This window comes from Lissotriton helveticus, chromosome 9 (genome assembly GCF_964261635.1).
Source record: "Lissotriton helveticus chromosome 9, aLisHel1.1, whole genome shotgun sequence".
In the NCBI taxonomy this organism is placed as follows: Eukaryota; Metazoa; Chordata; class Amphibia; order Caudata; family Salamandridae; genus Lissotriton; species Lissotriton helveticus.
In genome coordinates, this window is record NC_136070.1 from 606,425,667 (window position 1) to 606,446,969 (window position 21,303).

Sequence of the window (21,303 nt, forward strand, 5' to 3'; positions counted from 1 at the left end):
GAGTTGTCGGAAACAAGCAAGTTTTGACCCAGTTCACCCCAGCCCCGAGTACCGTCCGAACGCATCAATCAATTTCCGCCCACCCTCCAAGGCTGTTCGCGTGTTTGCAAGAAAGATTAGCAGGTCGTCCGCATATTGGGAGATAAACTGCGTATCCCCGCGGAGTACCAATCCAGGGTAATGCCTCCCCAACCTGGCATGGGAGGCCAAAGACTCAATGGCTAAGGCAAACATTAACGGAGAGAGCGGGCATCCCTGCCTCATACCCCGCCCTACCAGTCAAGAGGAGAAAACCATCAAACCGATCGGCATTCGAGCTGTTGCCGATTTATAAAGGATCTCTGTCCACCACGTAAAGGATTTCCCAAGCCCGAACGGATGAAGAACCCGGAACAAGTATGGCCATTCCAGACTGACAAACTCCTCCATATCTACGGAAAGTACCGCTGCGGTAGGGGTCTCGCTATAATCTCCCCCCAGTATTCAGAGAAGGCGCCTCACATTAGTCGCTGTGGTGCATTTCGGGATAAAGCCCACCTGTTTGTTATGGACCTATTGTGCCATATAAGGGAGAAGCCGGGTTGCAAGAATCCTACTCAATATCTTATAGTCAGTTGTTAACATTGACAACCGGCGATAGGCCACCCTGGCCAAGGGATCTTTCCCCAATTTCAACAACGGGATAATGATAGCTTCTCGAGTGGAAGCGGGCAGCCTTCCTAGATACCGGACCTCGTGATAAACCGCCATCAACTTGGGGGCCAAGATGTCAACATAAGTAGAGTAAAATTCTATCGGTAAGCCTTCAGCCCCCGGGTTTTTTTGCACGCCATATGTTTTATCGCACTACGGATTTCGCCCACTGTATCCGCCTGTTCCTCCTCGAGACGTGGTAGTTGCACCTCCGCTAAGAAATGCTCCACCCCTCACCCGTTGCTTGCAGCTTACTCTCATATAGTTCCACATAATAGTCCAAGAACATCCTATTAATCCCCTGTTGGGGATACTCCGGTACTCCCTCAGGGGAGGTCAAGGCCAGGATGGGCGTACCCCTTGGGCCGGGTTGGCCAACGAGGCCAAGAGGGTGCCCACCTTATCCCTCTCCGCATGTGCCCGCACCAAATACGCTTTGTGATCGAAGCAGCGCAGCCTCTCCACTGGCGCCGCCACTCTCTCTTTCGTGGCCTAAAATTCAGCCTGCATCCCCGCATTTTCAGAGCGGACTTTTTCGGCCTGATGCAGCCGCAGTTCCTCCCTCTCTATATCCTGCAAAAGTGTCTTCCGCACCCCCCCCCGTTTCAGTGATAGATAACCCCACACCACCACCTTAAATGCATCCCACTCCAGGGCCAAGGTCGAAGCTGTACCCTCATTTTCGAGGAAATACTGCTCTATACCCTCCTGCACCTTCGCATGAAATACCGGGTCCTCCAGGGCCTCCGGGCGTAATCGCCAGGTAGGAATTGCAGGCCTTCCTCTCGACCAGTGCAACGCCAGTAACAGTGGATTATGATCCGAGATCGTCCTCGCCAGGTACTCACTATGTCTTACCATCGCATGAACGTCTGGGGTGCACAATATGGCATCCAATCGTACATACAAGTCATGGAGGGCGGAAAAATAAGAATACTCCCACTCCCCCATATGGTGCGCGCGCAACGTGTCTATCAGCCCCCACTCAGCTTGCCAATCCCGTCAGAGTTTTGAGAGTTTATGTATAGGTGCCTGTGGCAGTGGCGGGTGCGACCTATCCATTTCGGTATCTAGGATAGAGTTGAAATCACCTCCCAGTATCACTGGACCAGTCAAGTAAAGTGCCAAATTCCCAGACAATCTAGCAAAATTGGTCGCCTGTTCCACGTTAGGGGCGTACACACTGCATAACGTCACCTCCCTCTCGTCCAACCGCCCCAAGACAGCCACAAACCTCCACTCAGGATCCACTATCTGCTGGATTGGCTGGAAGGGAACCCCCGCCCTAACCCAAATCAGTACAACCCAGAGAAAGCAGAGTACGTGGTATAAACAGCTGCCCCCTCCACCTGCACTGTAATGAATGGCCTTCAGCTCAATCTACATGGGTTTCTTGGAGAAAGGCAATCTGCACTCCCCTATGCACCAAATAAACATGAACCCTGTGGCGCCTCAACATCGAATGCATCCCCTGCACATTCACGTAATACATTTTAATTCAGGTGATATCCCCATTGTGTTGACTGTTACTCTTCCAAAAGGGCACTCCCCGCATTGGCACACCAGTGGCGCTAACTTCCCCAAAAGCAACCCCCAAACTCACCCAACCACCCCTCCCCAGAACAGGCTCTAAACAGCTAGCACCCATCCAAAATATCCACTAACAGTCCCTCTGGTCGCTACCAGGGAACTCCACATCTATGTACCCTGATAATATATGTCTCATCAAGGTTCCTATATGTGAGATGCAGAAAAGTAAACCTATACTAATCTATATATACTTACCTTCACAATATTTTGTTCCTCGATAATAATGCCTCAATATTTTGTCCCCACATTATTTTGCAGTCAGTGTTCTGGTGGGATACCTCCAAATGTGTCAAGGTGTTAACTCCTAACTTTCGTGTTTGATACAAAACTCCTGTCTATCTGGTTTTAGGTACAATACTTCAGAATTTGTTCCTTTAGATGCAAGCAACCAAACTGTCTCTTTCGAGATTCAAACACCCCAATAGGCTCAGGGGAAATGTATTATTCTAATGTAATTCACATAGTTTCTGGAATTTCGTGTTGTGCTTGTTATGTGAGATACCCGAAATGACGATATTATGCCATGTTGAGTAATGCACAGGGAAATAACGCAAGCGGCCATAAAGTGAGTAGCTGTTGCTTGCACATTTTGTGAATTTCGTGCTATTTTTATATGAAATGCATCTTCATGTCAAAAATAGGCATGAGGACTGTATGCGCTAAAATATAGCAATAAATAGCAGATTTGCCTTACATGTAATTACACGTAAATTGCATAATTTCCCCCAAATTTTGCATAATCAAGCAAAATACACAAACTTTACACCCCAAATATATCATCAAAGATGCATCTTTCAAGCAGCCCCTCTTTATGTGCACTGTTCCAACTGTCCCTCTTTGAGTGAAAAATTCCCAACTCTTTTCCAGCAGAGTGGCGTAGAGTGGCATAGAGTGCCATATAGTGAAGGGGCAAAGAGTGAGAAAGAATGGAGTAGAGCATTGAAGAGTGGAGTGGTGTAGAGTGGAGAAACGTTGAGGGGAGTATGCATTGTGTGGTAGCAAACTGTCATTAAAGACAACACATTTTCAATTGAAATGACCATTACATTTGCACAGACTGACAGTTTTACTGATAAAACTATACAGCTCACAAACGATAATGTATGGAGATGGCAATACGTAGTGCACTGATTTGTTTTGATCCTATTCAAATATTTTCACCACACTTCAGAATTAAAAAACGTGCTTAATTTGTGCTTTCCTAATTTTATATATTTGCACAGTTCATTTATAGACATTTAAATGTTGTTGTGTGCTTGAAAAAAGCCTTTCCTTTCACAACTCTAGCAGCCAGTTAGACTATCACATAAATCCTCTCTCTTTGAAGTCAGAGAAAGAAAAGTAAACACCAAGCTCCCTCAGAAGACAGCGCCTGACATTTGACCTCTGTCTTTGAATGCACCGCACAATGTAACAAGAACAATTTTTAAAGGCCTGTTTACAGAAAGCAAGCACTCGTGAAGAATACAGGGAGCAGTGGTAAACAGGCCATGCTCCACGGGAGGGACTAACTTAAGCTGGATAGCCTAAAACAAATAAACCTACAAGATAGAAAACAAGCAACTGTGAGTCACAAAACACCAAGCCAGTGGTAAGCATTGGGCGTAATGCATTCTCAGGGAGGCTTTCGGAATGTCATCAAGAAGTCTTTAGTAAACCAGACAGGTGCGTTGGCTTGCCGGCTTCGACCTAAAATGGATTAAAGGAAATGGAGATAACCGGCAGCTGTCAATTAAGTCAATTAATATTAGAGTAGTTCTGTGGATTAATGCATCTGCTGTGCAAACCACAGAATGTCTCAAAAGGTTAAAGAAAAAAATGGCATGGGTCGAAAAATAACTATGTATTATGTAACTACATTGTGTGCAATACACTGAATAAATGTGCAGCATTCAAGAGTTCAATATTAAAAGAAATACAATTATCCTCCCTTGGAAAAAACCTGGATCTTTGTGAAAGTGAAGAATGATAAAATAAAGAAAGCCATTACCACATCAAAAAAAATAAAATCCAATACCCTAAATGTTTTTATTAATATAATTATGTTTTAATCTTAAACACAAAAAAAACACAACTTAAAAAAAAGAAGCTCTTTTTCATATTTCTTGGCGTCATTTGTACGTTTTGTGCAAATCGAACTCCCTGTCTGTAATGCCATCTTTTGAGGCGATCAAAACACCACCTGAGCCTCCTTCCTTGACCATTTTTTGATTTTAACTACTTTTGGGAGTCAATCCTCCAATCTCCCTTTTTACAACCCTCACCTTCCCCTACCAACACCACAACATCTCAGTCTAGTATTTTTCCACTCCATCACACAATGTGCACTATAACCTTTCTTATTATTTTACGATTCTTATTCTTATTATTAATGTATTTTGGTTGTTATTTTTAATGGCTTGATTTACATAGTCCATTAAAGCAGTGGTTCCCAAAGTGTGCTTTATGTCTTTCAAAAAGCTTTGATTTGTGCATATGTCGATTACTGCACTACCCCAATATTTCTTCCAATCGCACTTAGTTGCAAATGTTTTTCCACTTAAAAAAACCTGTGATTATGGGTATCTAGCTGCTTCCTTCGATGCCCACAGTTGACATTCATACATTGGAACCTGTCACAAATGTATATATTCCAATGAGCAACTGGATAGGCTCTGCCTTTAAATATATATAACCCTTTAGTGGTTCCTAACAGTAGCAGTTGCAAGCAACTGATTTGCAAATAAATGGCAGCCCTTTACTATCCTCCTTTCCAAATGTCTCACAAGGAATCACAATGTGGACATTTGTGACTGACAGTTTCACTTTCGTACATTGTGATCTGGGTTTTTGCATTCGAAAAACCTGTAGTTTAGCGATTAGGAAAACTTCTCTTACATCAGATCCTTAAATTATGCTGGGAACAGCCTGTAAAAGGTTTGTTAACAGCTCAAACTTCTGCTTTGTAGATGTTCCCCACTTTTAGCTAGTGGACCAACAACCTAAGAATGTAGGTCCCTCTAAGCATATTTACTCACATGAAAAAAACACTAATTTTTGTATGAGCAAATCATATTTATGAGGCAAAATCTCGCCACCTGAACCTGTGAATCAGCAATAGCCTTTTACCCTCAGTAATTCTGCCAAACAGGGAGGTAAAGCGCTTTAGTTAGATTTAATCTCTCACCTTTAAAGGGCTTATTGCGATGTCGTCGGATTGGCTCCAACAGACACCGTCTTGGTCTCGGAACCGACCGACCTCCAGACGGCGGATCCACCTGATTACGATGCGACTGAACACTGTTTGGTCAGACACTCCCATTTCTCTATGGGAGCTGTAGGCCACGGAGGCAAGAGGGCCCTACTAGGGGCCCCCAAAATTGTTTTCCTACAGCTTTCCTGTGTAGGATAGGCCAGCACGGAAAGGCTGTGGGAAACTGATATTGTAATCCCTACAGTGGAAACGCTGTCTTTAGAGGATTACGGGGCGGCTCAGACTGATCAGAAGACTCCGAGAGCCGGTTGGAAATTCGTCGGAGCCTTTCCGACCGCCATCGCAATCGCCCCCTAAATCTTTTCCTCAGGTGAAAAATAAAGCGCAAATACATTCATTGCATGCATTTTTAGGGGTAAGCTATCAATGTTGCAGCAGGGGCATTAGCTCTGGGACCCTGTAATGTGAGAGGCCCATGGCACCCCAACTATTGCTTCCTTCTACTTCTCACCGAAGGAACCCTTTTCAAAAACGTAGAGACTGTAGCACCCTTGCTCTGCGACCATCATGTAATTACACTACAGGGTTAAAGTTCGAGCAACAAGATTAACGGGAAAATACAGAAATTATGAGGGATTAGATAAGCAAAATTGAAATTTTACACTGCCCTAATATTTTCCTTTTTATTTAATGAAGCATGATTTTACATCTTGCCTTCAGACAATTGAATTTTTTTCTATTCCATTTTATGTCTGATTATGTTCACAATACAATAAGAATGTGCAACAAATGTTGGCACTGCTACTTCCATTAGTTTATCTTGTACATTATCCCTAATTGCAGGGGTAAAGTGTATCAGTCAGCATCGTCTATCTTGGAGGAGGTTCTGGAGCCAGAATCCATCATATGGAGACCAGCTTTACGAATGAGTTCCGGTACTTGACCAGGGTCTGTTGCCAGTTGTCTGTCACATTTCATGTAAGTTCAAAAGGAGAGCTGGGTAGCCTCAAATCCGTCCATAGATTCTCCTTTCAATGCAGTCCACCACTCAAGTGTAGATGGACCACACTTTGCTCCACCACACAGGTAGGGGAAGAATGGTGGTCTATTTCCAAAATTATGCAAGAATCATTCAGGCTGCCACTAACAGGTGGGTAATAGGTTTGTAAGAGGTAGTCAGCGGGTAGTGAATGGTCTCTTCAAGGTCACCTAGAAGAAGCGTTAGGGGAGGTAGCGGGAGAGTAAACCCTAGCATTGCCCTAATGTCACAAGAATGCTGGACCAATAAGTTTGAACGTGGAAGACTAACACATGTGAAAAAAGGTGCCCCTCCCGCAGCAGCTCTTCCAACAAGTCTCAGGGCTACCAAACATTGGGTGGTGGGTCACTAGGAAAGGTGAATACCAACAACTGGGATAACAATGGGTCAACTTGACCCATTGTTATCCCAGTTGTTGGTATTCATAGTGGTAAGGGATGATAACAATGCAAGGTCGGTAAATATTCCCTTAGACCCCCCTTGTATTCTTTTTATGTTCACTAGGAAAGGTACCACACAATGAGGAGCTTATATGCATTCTCTTTATGTGTTGTGCAAATGGAGGATGTAAGAGCTCTCGAGATTTTACACCATTCGTCTTCAGGTATCTCTCTGCCTAGGTCACTCTCATATCCGATGATGCAACTACATTTCGCTTTGAGAACGGTGCCTGATATTGCCAATTTCAGCCATGTGATTACTTTTCTGAGTACCCTGTTTAAAAGAGCGTCTCTAGTGAAATTTTCCCCCCACGCTGCTTTGTCCCTCACTGTCCCACATCCCACCCAATGAAGAAGTTGAGTGATTCTGAACCCCCTACACTTCCTCCCATGTGAGTAGCTCTCTATTTTGGTAAAGGTTGCCTAGCCTTGGGAGGTTGCCGCCATTCTATTCGCCAAAGTGTCAGATTGGATTTTTAGTTTCTTTCATTTGTTTATGTGATGGTTTTCCTTCCTCTCCATGTGTTTGTCTTTACCCTTGAGCATTGCTTGTATACAGTCCTTTTGTTTTCATGACTACTATCCTTCCACTGCTCACATTCAGGGAACTACTTTTTTTCCTTTCCCCAAATACCCACTCTGTGCAGTCAGCGGTGTTCCTCACCCTCCCAATTTGTTTGTAAAAGCATAGCAAGATATTTATATATTTTGACAGGGTATTGCAAAAGGGCAATAAGGATTATTTTTTGATCTCACACATTCCACATACTGCATGAAAGCACAGGCCGAGGGATTTTATGGTACTGGGGGATGATGGCTCGATCTCCTGCATTTTGCTTAGCTGGTGTTTGAGGAAGAAGGTGTACTTAGCATGACTTAAAGGGAGATGTCTCTTCTTCTGGAGGCCATAAATCCGTTGCCTGGGCTATTGTAGAGGACTAAATGACTGAACATGTGCTTTAGTCCTGATCCGATCAGTTTTCTGAGTAAAACATATCTGAAAAATAAACCGGGCTAGTTTTGATGTAAACAAACAATGGCAAAGCCAAGATCTTGGCATTTGTATTATAAAGGGAAGATCTATTGGCTTTGCCAATACTTGTTAGGTTTGGCCTTTTAGACACCTTAAGCTGTCTCACCTGGCTATTGTTTTTTCGGAACATTCATACAACTCTAAATATATAGAGGGGCTTTGGGTCAACGAGCTTCATCCATTGGTTTGTTAAATTGTCACTCACATTAGCCTTCACTCCATGCAGCATAAGGAAATGGGTCAGCCCACCTTACCTACTGGCCGCCTTAATGTTGAGTGACTGCACAAACCCTTTGCACATTGTTCCCAAAACACACCTAAAAACTGTTCCTTTCTCTTCAGTGACAAAGCTGGATCAAAGTGTGTTTTTATATTATTGTTTGACATTAACTTTAAATACTTGTTATTAATTATTTTGCCTCAACTGTGGGTGCACCCATTTAGAGGGTGATTTATTTTCCTTTTTATGGTTGCTGCTATAAAGTGTTTGTCACATTGTAACTTGACGTTGCAACAATATGGCAAACGTCTATGTTTTGATTCAATCATGTCTCCTTTACAAACAATAATAACAAAATGAATGGTGCAACTAAAAGGCTTTTTAGTTAAAGATATAATTAGTAAAATAGCCACATCACTGAATGCTTTTCAAAATTAAAGTATTTATTATGAGCAGATATTGGCTCAGTGTAAGTGGTGGGATATTTCCTTTTTTGTTGTTGTTTTAATTTTGTGACAAACTTGCAATAATTCTTTTTTAAGGAATAGCACACTGGCTTGCCAATACCAGAACTAATGGCTTGTTGTATGTTGTGATGTGGCTTTATTTTGTCATGGATTCAGTACAACTACATCATGCATGTAATTGTATTGGTGAACTTATAATGCATGCAAACAATACTTTGTGTAGAAATCAGGGTTTCACTCATATTTACCATTAGCACATCGCATAAGTAGAGTGTTTTGGTTTGTTTCAATCATTGGTTCCCTCACATGTCAAAGTTGTTAAAGAAAAAAGCTATTTGCTTTAGTTGTTCTTTCCTGAAAGTTGTTACTTTTTGATATTCTTGTAAAGTACATTTACATGTACTTGAATGTAGTTGTTTTCCTTTAGCAAAATTGTCAGTAGGATCATATTACACAAGGCTCTCCCATTCCCATTCGTAAACTTTATTCAACAGTTAAGTCATAAAAGCATTTCATAAAACATCCAGCATTTACAAGATAAAATAACATAAAATAACATAGCAAAGTACATTTATATAAATATTTTAAATTGTAATTAAACTTCCACATAACTACCGTTGAATATACTATTTGCATAAAATCATAAAATCACAAATCAATAAGTTTAAAATCAGCAATCTCTGCTTGATAATCAATAATTCATTATAAAGATGTCCTCATATTCAGTTTTGTTAGACTGGGGAGGTCAGAATAGAGCACAATTAACTTTACAGTAATTACTGCTTAGAACGAATAACCCAAGCCCATTTTAAGAACTTTGCTACGGCTATAGCAATGGGAGGACTTGGGTCTGTACATAAGATTCTCAACGCCTCTTCATGTCTGCGGGTTCCAATTAATTGGCAAATAGGTTTCACCCACTTTTGTCGAGGTGCTGCATATAGAGGACAAAAAAACAAGATATGACTTTCAGATTCTTGGTGTTCGCTGCACCTCGGGCATTTGTAATCATTGGTTATTCCTACCCATTTTGCTGTAAATAGCCTTGTGGGGAGGTTGCCTACCCTGAATTGAAAATAGAGCTTGCGATCAATTGGGTTCTCTATGGCGTCCCAGTACAATTCCAACATTGGTCGAACTTTAAATTCTACAAATCGACCTGTGAGGTGAGAAGAGAGACCTTTTGTGCATGTTGTTAAGTTAATCATATCCCAATATCTGGCCTTCAGAGGTTTTTTTTAGGGAAATACTGCATTTGAGGGGTCAACCCACAATTCTCTCATTCCCAGTCTCACTAGCAGGGATTTAATTTCCTTCAGCCAGGTTATTTCTTGGAAGGAATCCTTTTCGATAATATCTTTTAGACCCCGAGCATAATGCAGGAGTTCCTCGGTGGTCCATATTCTGCGCCAATACAATAATGGACGTAGGGTAGCTAGGTCTTTAACTGCTTTCCTCCCAAGGTCCCACAACAGTGGTATTAGTGGAGTACTTTGTGGGACGCCTATAACTTTTCCCAAAAACTCATTTTCTGCCAGTGTCAAGCTTTTTAGGTTTTCAAATCCCCATAATTTGGACCCATAAAGGGCCGAACTTAGTACCTTCATCCGATATATCTCCATGAGTGGGCTTATATGTTTGGTTGTTGAAGTTTTAAACCTTTTTAGGAGAAGTCCTGACTGCTGCTGGTGCTTTAATACAGCTAAATCAAGTTGGCTGTTCCAGTGCATATCCCATTGCAGGGTGACCCCCAAATAAGTAAAGGCGTCTACCTGCTCTAATGGACAGTCATTCATGTATATGCTTCCTCTAAATGGTTTAAAGAACTTAGAAGGTTTACGTTCGTTAAGGGACATGAACTTTGTTTTTGCAGTGTTTACTTCTAATCCGTGCTGCAAACAAGAATCTCCAAACCGCTGGAGGGCCCGCTGGAGGCCACTTGTTTTGGAGACTATCAACGTGTCGTCCGCAAACATGAGGATTGGGACGCGGTTACCTGCCATCATAGGGGCATCAGTGGGGACTAAGGAGAGGTAGTCCGCCACCCCATTCACGAAGAGTGAGAACAGGGTAGGCACGATAACGCACCCCTGACGCACTCCCCGCTCGACTGGGAAGGTTTCCGTAACCTCTCCCCGTAGCCCCCACCGAACCCGTGCAAAGTTATCCTCATGTAGGCGCACAACCAAAGTCAACAGCTCCGGGGCCATTCCCAACCCCTCCAGAACTCGCCATAGTTTGCAACACGGCACTAGATCAAAGGCTGCCCTCAGATCCACGAACACTACGTACAGTGTCCCTTTCCCCAGGACCACCGTCCTCCAATAGAGGATAGTAAACCGAAAAACTTGATCAATCGTACTTTTTTTGGGGCGAAAACCTGCCTGGAGTGGGCTCAAGATGTTATAGTCCTCCATCCAGGTCTGTATTTTTCCCAAAACGAGACGACCCATAATTTTCTGGATAGAGTCTATAAGGCTAATAGGCCTATAGTTGCCTGCTAAAGACTTATCTCCTTTTTTATACACAGGCATGATTTCTGCTCCCTTCCAGGAATGGGGGACCGCCAACCCTTGTGCTATGGCATTTGCTAAATAAACAATATATTGTCGCCAACGTTGCTTATCATTTAAAAAACGTCGGCGGGAACGCTGTCCATACCCGGGGCTCGTCCCTCAGTTACTGAATCTAGCGCCCTATCAACATCCCCTAGGCTAAAAGCGGCATCTTTATAAAACATAAAAGAGGGTATGCCGTCATTTTCATCACTGCCACTACAAGCATATTGCGGTCCGAAGTAGTTAACCCATGAATTTTTAGCAACATTATTCTGCGGGCAGTCCGGACATCCACCCCTGTCCCATTTAAAAATGTCCCAAAAGGATTTCGAGTTTTTGGACACACACGCCTCCTTTAGTTCCCGCCATTTATACTCTTCCCATGTCTTTTTTGCACCAGCGTGAATTTTCCTATAGCTTCCTCGTGCTGCTCTTACTTTGATAAAGTCCCTAGTTTTTAATGCTAGGCCCATCTCGGCACATGCTTGCCTACAGGCAGCATTGTACCATGTCTCAGGTTTTTTCCTTGTTTTTTTCCTAACTGAGCTAAACTTACAAAAATATGTTTTAAGCTTTGCAAATAAATTAGAGTGGGCTTCCATAAAGAGGGGATTCGTTGTCCCATTAGTCACACCTGTCCCCAAGGTTACCAATGCCCTGTCCACTTCGTTCTTAATGGCAGTCAGGGCATCCGAGTCCTTGATGACGTTACACCACTTGAGGTGGCGTTCATCATTCGCCAGGGCGATTTCTGGGACTAGTGTACCCTGGGTTACTACTCCCGCTCCACTAGTCTCAGTCTAAACAGAGCGGTCAGGGGGTTATGATCGCTCTCTATGCGGGTCCTTACCTCCATGTCCACAAGAGAATACCACAATTTTAAGTGGACAAGTAAATAATCTATACGACTAGACCTGAAGCCGTTATCATATGTTCTGACACCCATCCTATCTAACGATGTTCGGCCGTTGGCAGCCCTCAGCTGGTTCCCCAGGCATAGCCCTTTCAGTTGAATTGCGGCCTCTGACCATCTATTTATGGGTTTCAGCTCAAGTTGAGGAACCCCCCATCTAGAGTCTTCCTCCTCCATTAGGCTCAGGTCATCGTGCCCCAATGGCTCAAAGGTCGTATTGAAATCTCCCGCTATCAGGTGCAACATATTTCTTGGCAGGGCCTCAATTAAAATGACTAAGGCTGTTATTACTTCAGACTTTTTCCCACCAGGTAAACCCCTGGCATAGACATTAAATATAACAATATTTGGGGTGGAGGGGTAGGTAAGGCTCACTGCAAGGATATCACAATTTGGAACAGAAAGAAGCTGGATGTTACATTTTAAATTATGCTTAACCCAAATCACCAGTCCTCCTACTGGACGACCCTTTTGCATTTTCACAGCGGGAACATAGAAATTAAGATAGCCCAACCTAAATACTGGCTCAATAGTCCAGGTCTCTTGAAAGAGAAAGACATCAAAGCTGTCAACAAAATCTGACCAGTCTGGTAAGGCTAATTTTGGCCCCATACCCGCCAGATTCCATGACATCAATGATGTCAAGCACGTTTCATTGGGAGGGCTGCCAATATTCTCAACCCCCTCAGTAAAAAGGTCTTGTCGGGACAATACATCCGGTACAGAAGGTGGTTGAGGGTTTTCCATTCTCGGTACAAGCGGGGGTGTCACCTCACTATCCTTCTCGTTAAGAGCTACACTTCTTTCATTTGGGCTAGTTTCAATTGGCTTAGAGCACAATACCTCACCCACAGAGCTGGCATTATCGGTCAAATGATTTGTACTCTTAGCTACATCATTCTCATTAGAGGCTACTATACTAGCCCTCCGACCACAGTCGTATACTTGCTGTCAATTGCAGTCTTCCAGCCCTGATAAAGCATCAAACCTATTGGATAACATTATATTCCCTGAGGTGCCGTATTTCGTTAACCCCTTATTTGGGAATTTTTCCCTGTGCAAAGAATGTGATGGCGCATAAAAGTAGGTCAAGGGTAGTGATTCAATTGTAGATGATAAATCCTTTTCGGGCCATTCACAGATGTATTCGACAGCCCTCCTATCCCTGAAGTTAATAATTATGCAGTCCCCCATCGCAGACTTTGGCTTTTTCCCCACCCAGCCCACTCTTCTAGCAAAAAGAATTTCTGCACATACATGCGTTGGCAATGGACGATTGGTATTAGCCAAAAAATACACTTGTTCTTGAGCTCCATGTACGTTTCCCTTTTACCCTGGTTCAATGGGGGACCCCCGCCAGAACCACCACATAGGGAGATGATTCTGGGGTGAGTTCTATGATCGGTAGGCTAGCTTCAATTGGAGCAGAGGGAATTTTAGACAAGGCTTGATGTTGAGCTACAGATCTACTGTACTCTGCTTGCTGTGTCCTTTCTTTTTGTGCTATTTGTTCCGCCACTGTCGAGTTAATAGGAGGGGGTGCAGGACAGGGCATTGGGGGCTCAATCAGAATAACGTTATCACTCCCTTTGGGAGGTACAGTAGAATCAGCATCTACTGCACTTTGCCCCGCAACACTTATCTGTTTGCTTTTTAACCCAGTGCCCCGATTTCCCACCCTCCCCTGTGTTGAAGCAAGTGAAAGTTCAAGACACACAAGTCTAGTTTCAATGGAATCCAGTCTATCATATATTGGGAGGCATACCCTCTTAATGGTGCATTCCAACTTTGACCAGAAAGACGGACCCATCTCAGTCGGTACTTCGTCCCCATTACATGGTTGAAGGTTATCTCCTTCGTTAGCTGGTTGTGTTGTGGTAGAATTGTGAGAAGGGGATGGGGTCAAGTTCTCATTGGGTAGAGCCGCTTTCATAATTTTTGCTTTCCTCCCATTTACTTGTGCTTGTGCCCCAGTGCGCTTCCTTTTGGATGCAAGACTCAATGATTGTTGAGATTTCCCCGCTTTAGCATTACTAGCTGACTGGGTCTTAATGGTGGGAGAGGGCGCAGTCCCTTCAATAGTGCTGGAATTTATCGTAAGTCTCGTATCCAGTGCAGTGATTGGACAATCTGGGTGGCATATCAAGGGACCAACAGGTTGTAATATTTGGCTTCTCTCCCCTTCCCCCGGGGATGGTAATGAGTCATAAATATAGACCTGTTGGGGGTCTGGTGACCGGACTTTAGCCAAACTGCCCATTGAAGATCTCTTGTTAAAAGCAATATCAACAGATAGTCTCTTTTCTGTTAATTCAATTTCCCGGGCTAATGCTGTGGAAACTCTTACAAGAAAGTTATCCAAAGTGCCCATTAATGACCCTCCAGTAGATTTTCTAGCATTCCCGCCAGTAGATGGAGGAGTAGGCATGGTTTTACAAAAATGGCTCAGATTCCTCTTTTCGATTAATAAGTGGTGCCCAATCAATATCAGACAACACTTAAGAATACAGCCACTCACTGACCTTAATTAGTGATGTTAGGAGTCTAAAGACTTTGCAGTCAAAGAATGGAAAACTAAACAAAATCTCCATGATAAAAGAACAAGCAGCAATTTGTCAGAAAATGATGCCTGACATTTGATCTCTGCAATTGAACACACAAAAAATGCTACAATATAAACCCAAAATTCAAAGGCCTCTTTTTTTGCTCATTCTCCTCAACCCCTTCAAGGTTATTCTGGGGGGCACTGCAGCCACTCCCTCTCCCTTACGTCCACCGTCACCTCGTCACCCCACAGGCCACCACAGCAGCTTTCCCCACACTGTGTGAATAATGGTGCCTCCTTTCTAGTTATATGGTGCTTAACGCATGAGTTAAAAAAATCCTAACCAGAGGACCAGATGAGCACAACAAGCATGCAGGTGACGGCGTTGCTCTTAAACAAGCATTTGCAATGCAATAATTCTCACATTTGTGAGAGTTTAAGCTATCAGCATTATAAATGACAATGTCTTATTTTTTAACTGTTTTGACAATTAACACATAAATAAAAGGCTTTATCATTTACAATGATAATAGCTCAAACTCTTGTAAATGCAAGACCTATTTCATTTCAAAGAAGTGGCCGCCATTGTTCCGGGCTGCTTGGAAAGTGAAAGTGCGCATGGCACGCTGAATGTTGCAGGAAGGCATGTCGTGCCTGCAGTAGGAGAAACTCATTAAAGAAAATGGTGCTTACAGACATACCATGTAACAACAGAAGTAAAAGGGCCAGTCCTGATGGGAGGTTACAAATGAAGATAAGGCGGTACTAAGGAGGGAATAACAAGCCTATTAACAAATAACAAGCCAGAATGTACTAAGAACAATGACACAAACCAATGAAAGATATGGGCAGAGACTGGGCAGAGCTTTAACTCCATACTTGAATACAGCATGCCTTGCAGAGCAGCGCACGCGCTGCCCAGGCTCGACCTAAAAAGTATTAATGACAAGGATGAACTCTATGGAAACAAACAAAACAGAGGCCTCTAAAGAACGAAGCGACAACTGAAATAGGTGTCAATGTATGGTCAGGGAGAAATTATTATACCTGCCCATTGTTCAGCTGACGAAAGCAGTAGCCAAAACCAGAGGATTCTGTATATCCATTGTTGTTAGAGCTGCTCTGGGCCTGTACGCTGTAGAGAGTTCTCCTGCTCGCAGTCAGGGAATTCCTAGACACCTCTCTTGCAGGGCTGGGTTGCTCCTCGAACCCAGCCACGCGTTCCACCTGGTGAATCTTCACGGAGGCCTCTGGAGGATGCTGGACATGGACTTTGACTATGGAGGCGGCTCCTGAAATAGAATGAACTCAAAATAAATATAGGAACACATCTACACATGTAAATTTACTCTTACAATTTGTAGTAGCGGTACTCCTTTAGGCAGTGGCGTAACAAGGGTATTTTGGGCCCTACTATAAGCCAAACAAAAGAAATACCCCCCCATCCAAAGCTTGGTTGGGAAAGATTGCCATCTTGGGTTGCAGAAGTCCCTCATGCTCCAAGCAAAATGTGCACATTTGGGAGCGTACCATCAAAAAAACATAAAAGCACTCCTGAAAAAAACAAATATTTTTCTATAATAAAATGATTTTACTCCCTTGAATCGAACTTGAAAGACCCACATAAAATATGAGAGTTTCAAAATTCTTCATGTCTTGCTTTGCAGTCTGAATTTGTACAGCAAGCTTGCGACAGCATGTAACATAATGGTGGCTGCTACATGGCGCTCAGCAGAAACTGATTCTCCAAACATGCTAGAATATTGCGTGTTAAGGTTACTCAGCTTGGTGACACTTAGTGTATCTACTTCAGAAGAATGAACAGCTGAAACAATCTTGTCGGCATTAAAACCCATAACGTATATGCTTTGGGGTAGGCTGTAGTATAAGCACTCAATATATGCCCTCCAGGTGCAAACTGTAAGCCAGTTAGGGGCAGATGTATCAAGATACCATTTTGCGATTCTCAAATAGCGATTTTTAAGGAATCGCTATTTGAGAAGTGCAAAATGGTATGTATGTAGAAATTCGCTAATATTTAGCGATTTCTTAAAATTCCTTAATTGCGATTAGCAATTTGCTAATCGCAATTAAGGAATACTTTCCCATTCATTTCTATGGGCCAGGAGGCCCATAGGAATGAATGTGAAATTATTCTCAATTTGCGATTAGCAATTTGCTAATCGCAAATTGAGAATAATTTCAAGGGTGCAAGGGTGTCTTAAGGACACCCTGCTGCACCCCTGAATTTGACATGTGTGCGCATATGGCGCACATACATGCCCTAAGGGCATGTATGAGCGTCATATGGCACCTTTAGAATTTTAAAAAAGTGCATTTTGAAAAGAATTCGCCAATTACCACCAACTACAAGTTGGTGGTAATTTGCGAATTCTTAGTCAAAAATCGCAACACTGAAATGCTTAATACATTTCAAATAAGAAATCGCAATTTGCCATTTCTTAAAAGCCTCGCAATATTAAGGAATCGCAAAATTTGTGATTCCTTAATATTGCGAGGCTTTTAGCATGATACATTCCAAATACCGTTTTTTTGTCGCAAACGCTGCTATTTTGCGAATCGCAGCGTTTGCGACAAAAAAACCGGATGATACATCTGCCCCTTACTGTGCACAATAAATGCATTACCTCCAACTGTGCCCTATCATACCCAAAGGCAAGCACTGCTGTGTACAATTATTAGTAGAGATGTCTTGTAGAGTGCAGCTGTAAGATGCAGCCATCAGGGCAAGACTGGCCTTAGCGGGCACCGGGCATTTCTCTGGCGGGCCGGAAGGGTGGGGGATGGTTTTGTACCAGTGTGGGCCCTTTTTTGTTGCTGGGTGCCTGTTTTGAGGCAGTGCTGCAAAATCAGCCTCTTGTAACAAAAGCGCAGCAGCAGTGTTCCAGCCCTGGCAATTATGTAACGACCCACTCCAGCCCCCCCCCCCGCCCTTCCACTCTCCCCTCCCCACCACCGGTGGCTGGTCAGATGTAATTGCCAGGGCTGATTTGCAATCCCAGTCTGGCCCCGATAGTCATAGCACAATCAGCATTGTTCTGAATGCACCCTTTTTGCCCTTCTGCTGATTTAGAGTGTTAGAATCACATTGCATTAATGATGCAGTAGTCACATCATGGGAAATGGAATCACTGCATGGTTTTCGCCAGTATAGGGCTGGTGAAACCTAAATGCAAATCATGATGGAAAACATGCAGTGACAAGGACACTACAGGATATTCCACTTGAGGTAATATGGAGCTGGAATGTTAAATACATTTTGCCACTTGGCAGAGATCGCCTAGAATTTGTGGGTTCTAGATATTATAGCGGAGAGGTACGGTCTAAAGCTCACACATACACCACCAAACAACCCTCCCCCATGCACACAGGCTCTCCCTAGAACATCACAGCATGCTCCAAGAGGAGATGCAGACACTACTCGGCAAAGGGACTATAGAACCTGTGCTACCCCACACCGCAGCAAAGAGATGTACTTATACTTCCTGATTCCCAAGAAAGACGGGTCCCTAAGGCCCATCCTCAACCTCAGGCTCCTCAACAAGCCCATCCTATCAGAGCACTTTCACATGGTGACAATCCAAGAAGCCATTTCACTGCTACAGCACGTAGATTTCATGACCGCCTATCTTCACATACCCATCCACCCTGACCCTAGAAGGTTACTCCAGTTTGTGGTAAGTGGTCAGCATTATCAATTCGAAGTGCTGCTGTTTGGAGTAAGCACATCTCCCAAGGTGTTTACAAAGTGCTTGTAGGGGTAAAAGCTCATTTCAGAAGGAGCAGCTTACACGACTTTCCGTATCTGAACGACTGGCTGATCAAGAGCACCGCGCAGCAGCAAATGCGAACGCACACCCATGATACCCTATCTCTCTTACACGGCCTAGGCTTCTCCATTAAGGCAACCAGATACCATCCCCAGCGACTACAAGTACAGCTTTTCCTCTGGGCCATTCTCGATTCCTGAGTAGAGAAAGCATTCCCTAGCCCAGTAAGGGTGCAAGCAATCTAAACATCACTACATCTTTTTTGGTCGGATCGCCCGATAATGGTTAGAAAGATCATACACGTTCTAGGCTTGATGGCCTCCTGTATAGCCAGAGTCCCACATGCCAGATTACACATGCGTCCATTGCAGAAGTGCCTAGAAGCACAATGGTCACACACAGAGGGTCAGTGGGAGGATCTACTGTTGATTAGGGGTCATACTTATCGCTCTCTGCAGTAGTGGAATACCAAAAACCTGTTGCCGGACGGCCCTTCCTGGACCAAATTCCCCAAGTGACCATCAACACGGACGCCTCACTGAATGGTTAGGGGACACACTTACAAGACCTGACCGTACAAGGTATGTAGACACCAGATCAATAGGATCTCCATATCACTTACCTGAAATTGTTGGCGGTCCAGTTAGCCCTCAGAGCCTTCCTTCCCCTCATTCAACACTAGGTAATTCTTGTCCGGAAGGACAACACAACAGCCTTGTTTTACCTGCAGAAACAGGGCGGCACTCACTCCCTTCAATTTTCGGCCCTAGCCCAGGGTATTTGGTGATGAGAGATTCATCGCACAGTCCATCTCCTCATGCAATACATCCCAGGGTGGACAATGACTTTGCAGACCTGCTCAGCAGAATGCATCAACAAGTCCACGGGTGGGAACTAAACCTCGAAGTTCTACTCCTGTACTTCCATCACTGGGGGTTTCCCAACATAGCCCTGTTTGCCACTACCGAAAATGCAAAATACCTAAACTTCGCCTCCAGGTTTCCACACCCATAGGCCATGTGCAATGCACTATGAATGAACTTTTATAGGATATTTCCTTATGCATTTTTGCCTCCGCCACTCCTTCCATTTGTGGTTTGGAGGTTCGGGCAAAAATCCTGCATCCTCATTCTAGTAGACCCAATGTGTGCCAGCCAGTCCTGGTTCACCGCACTTATCGAACTCTCTCTAGTGCCTCATGAGAAGATGCCCAACAATCCGGATCTTCTCTCCCTAAATCAAGGGACTCACAGATATCCCAACCCCAAACCGCTCAATCTTGTGTTTTGGCTCCTGAAATCCTGGAATCTGAGTAACTTAATCTGCCGCCGAATGCATGACCATTCTTCAAGAGGCCTGCAGGTCTACTACCAGAGCATGCTATGCAGCCATGTGGAAATTGTTTGTACACTACTGTCTCCCTAAAAGCATTGATTCGAAATCAACCATCCAAGACATTGTTGCCTGATGCATTTGCAAAAGTTACACCTCGCTTATGCTTTTACAAGACTTCATTTGGCTGCTGCCACTGCATATCTCCTGAATAGAGCACACTTCGCTTTTCAGGGGGCCTGTTATCAAAGCCTTACAGAGCACACTTTGTTTTTTAAGGTGCCTTTTATCAAAGCCTTCATAGAAGGGTACAAAAAGATTATCCCACCACGCATGCCAACCACTCCTGTGTGGAACCTGAACATTGCTTTGACTAGATTAACAGGCCCTCCTTTTGAACAACTTCACTCTTGTCTTTGCAGTTCCTTTCCTGGAAAGTGGCTTTTCTGGTAGCGATCACTTTCCTTTGGCGTGTTAGTGAGATACAAGCACTTACCCTGGAAGAATCTTTCCTTCAAGTGCATAGGGTGCTCCTCAGGACAAACCATAAATTCCTACATAAGATGGTCTCTAGTTTCTACCTCAATCAAACAATTTAAGTACCCAGTATTCTTCCCACATCCAGAATCAGTATCAGAACGAGCTCTTCACACATTAGATTTCAAGAGAGCGCACATGTACTACACTGATAGAATGAAGCCCTTTAGTAAGACACAGCAAAATGTGTCTCCTTCTTGAGGCCGCACAAGGGGCATGCAGTGTCTGAATCAGGAATTTCACTCTGGTTTATGAAATGCCTACAGACGTATTATGATGAAGCCAAACGCCCTTTGCCTATCCCTCTCAAACCCCACACAACCTGCAAAAATGGAGCTTCTATGGCTTTCTTGGGTAATAATTCTCTACTCCACATTTGTAAAGCGGCTACCTGGCCCACCCCCGAAACATTACTGTGTGAAAATGTCACCACGCCAACGAGCCAATATTGGTAAGGCTGTCCTTGGCAAACTTTTCCAAGCATCTGTAACATTCAGATGCTAGCCACCACTTCTGGGAGGACCTCTTCACAGTCTATGCACAACATGCGTATATACAGCTACACATGCCATGAACAGAAAATGTTACTTATCGTGTAAACATCTGTTCATGGCATGTAGTGCTGTAGATTCACACTCACCCACCCATCTTCCTGGATGTCTTTAGATGTTGCAGACATTCTTCAATTTCATCCTTAATCTTGCTTACGCATGGTCATCTTTTCTGTATCTCTATGCTCCAACTAGTCCTCACCCTTCATGCGAAAAACCTTGATACTCAAAAATACTTCTTTGAAGAGAAATAACTTGCACACTACTGAGCCCAACACTAGGTGCCAGGAGCATGTGAATCTACAGCACTGCATGCCACAACGAGATGCTTACGGGTTTAGTAAAATTTTCCTACCAAGCCATGTCTTTCCCAGACCGGAATCAAGCATCCAAGGACCGGT

General features: G+C 43.7%; 1 protein-coding gene across 5 annotated transcripts in view; it reads right to left on the minus strand.

Annotated features, from left to right (window-relative positions):
• Positions 1-21,303, minus strand: part of LTBP4 (latent transforming growth factor beta binding protein 4) — a 1,311,633-nt gene that overhangs the window by 414,231 nt on the left and 876,099 nt on the right. For all 5 annotated transcript variants that reach the window (XM_078660636.1, XM_078660634.1, XM_078660635.1 and 2 more), the window contains one exon: positions 15,739-15,983. In XM_078660636.1, the coding sequence (XP_078516762.1) occupies positions 15,739-15,983 (245 nt within the window). The remainder of the gene's footprint in view (positions 1-15,738; positions 15,984-21,303) is intronic.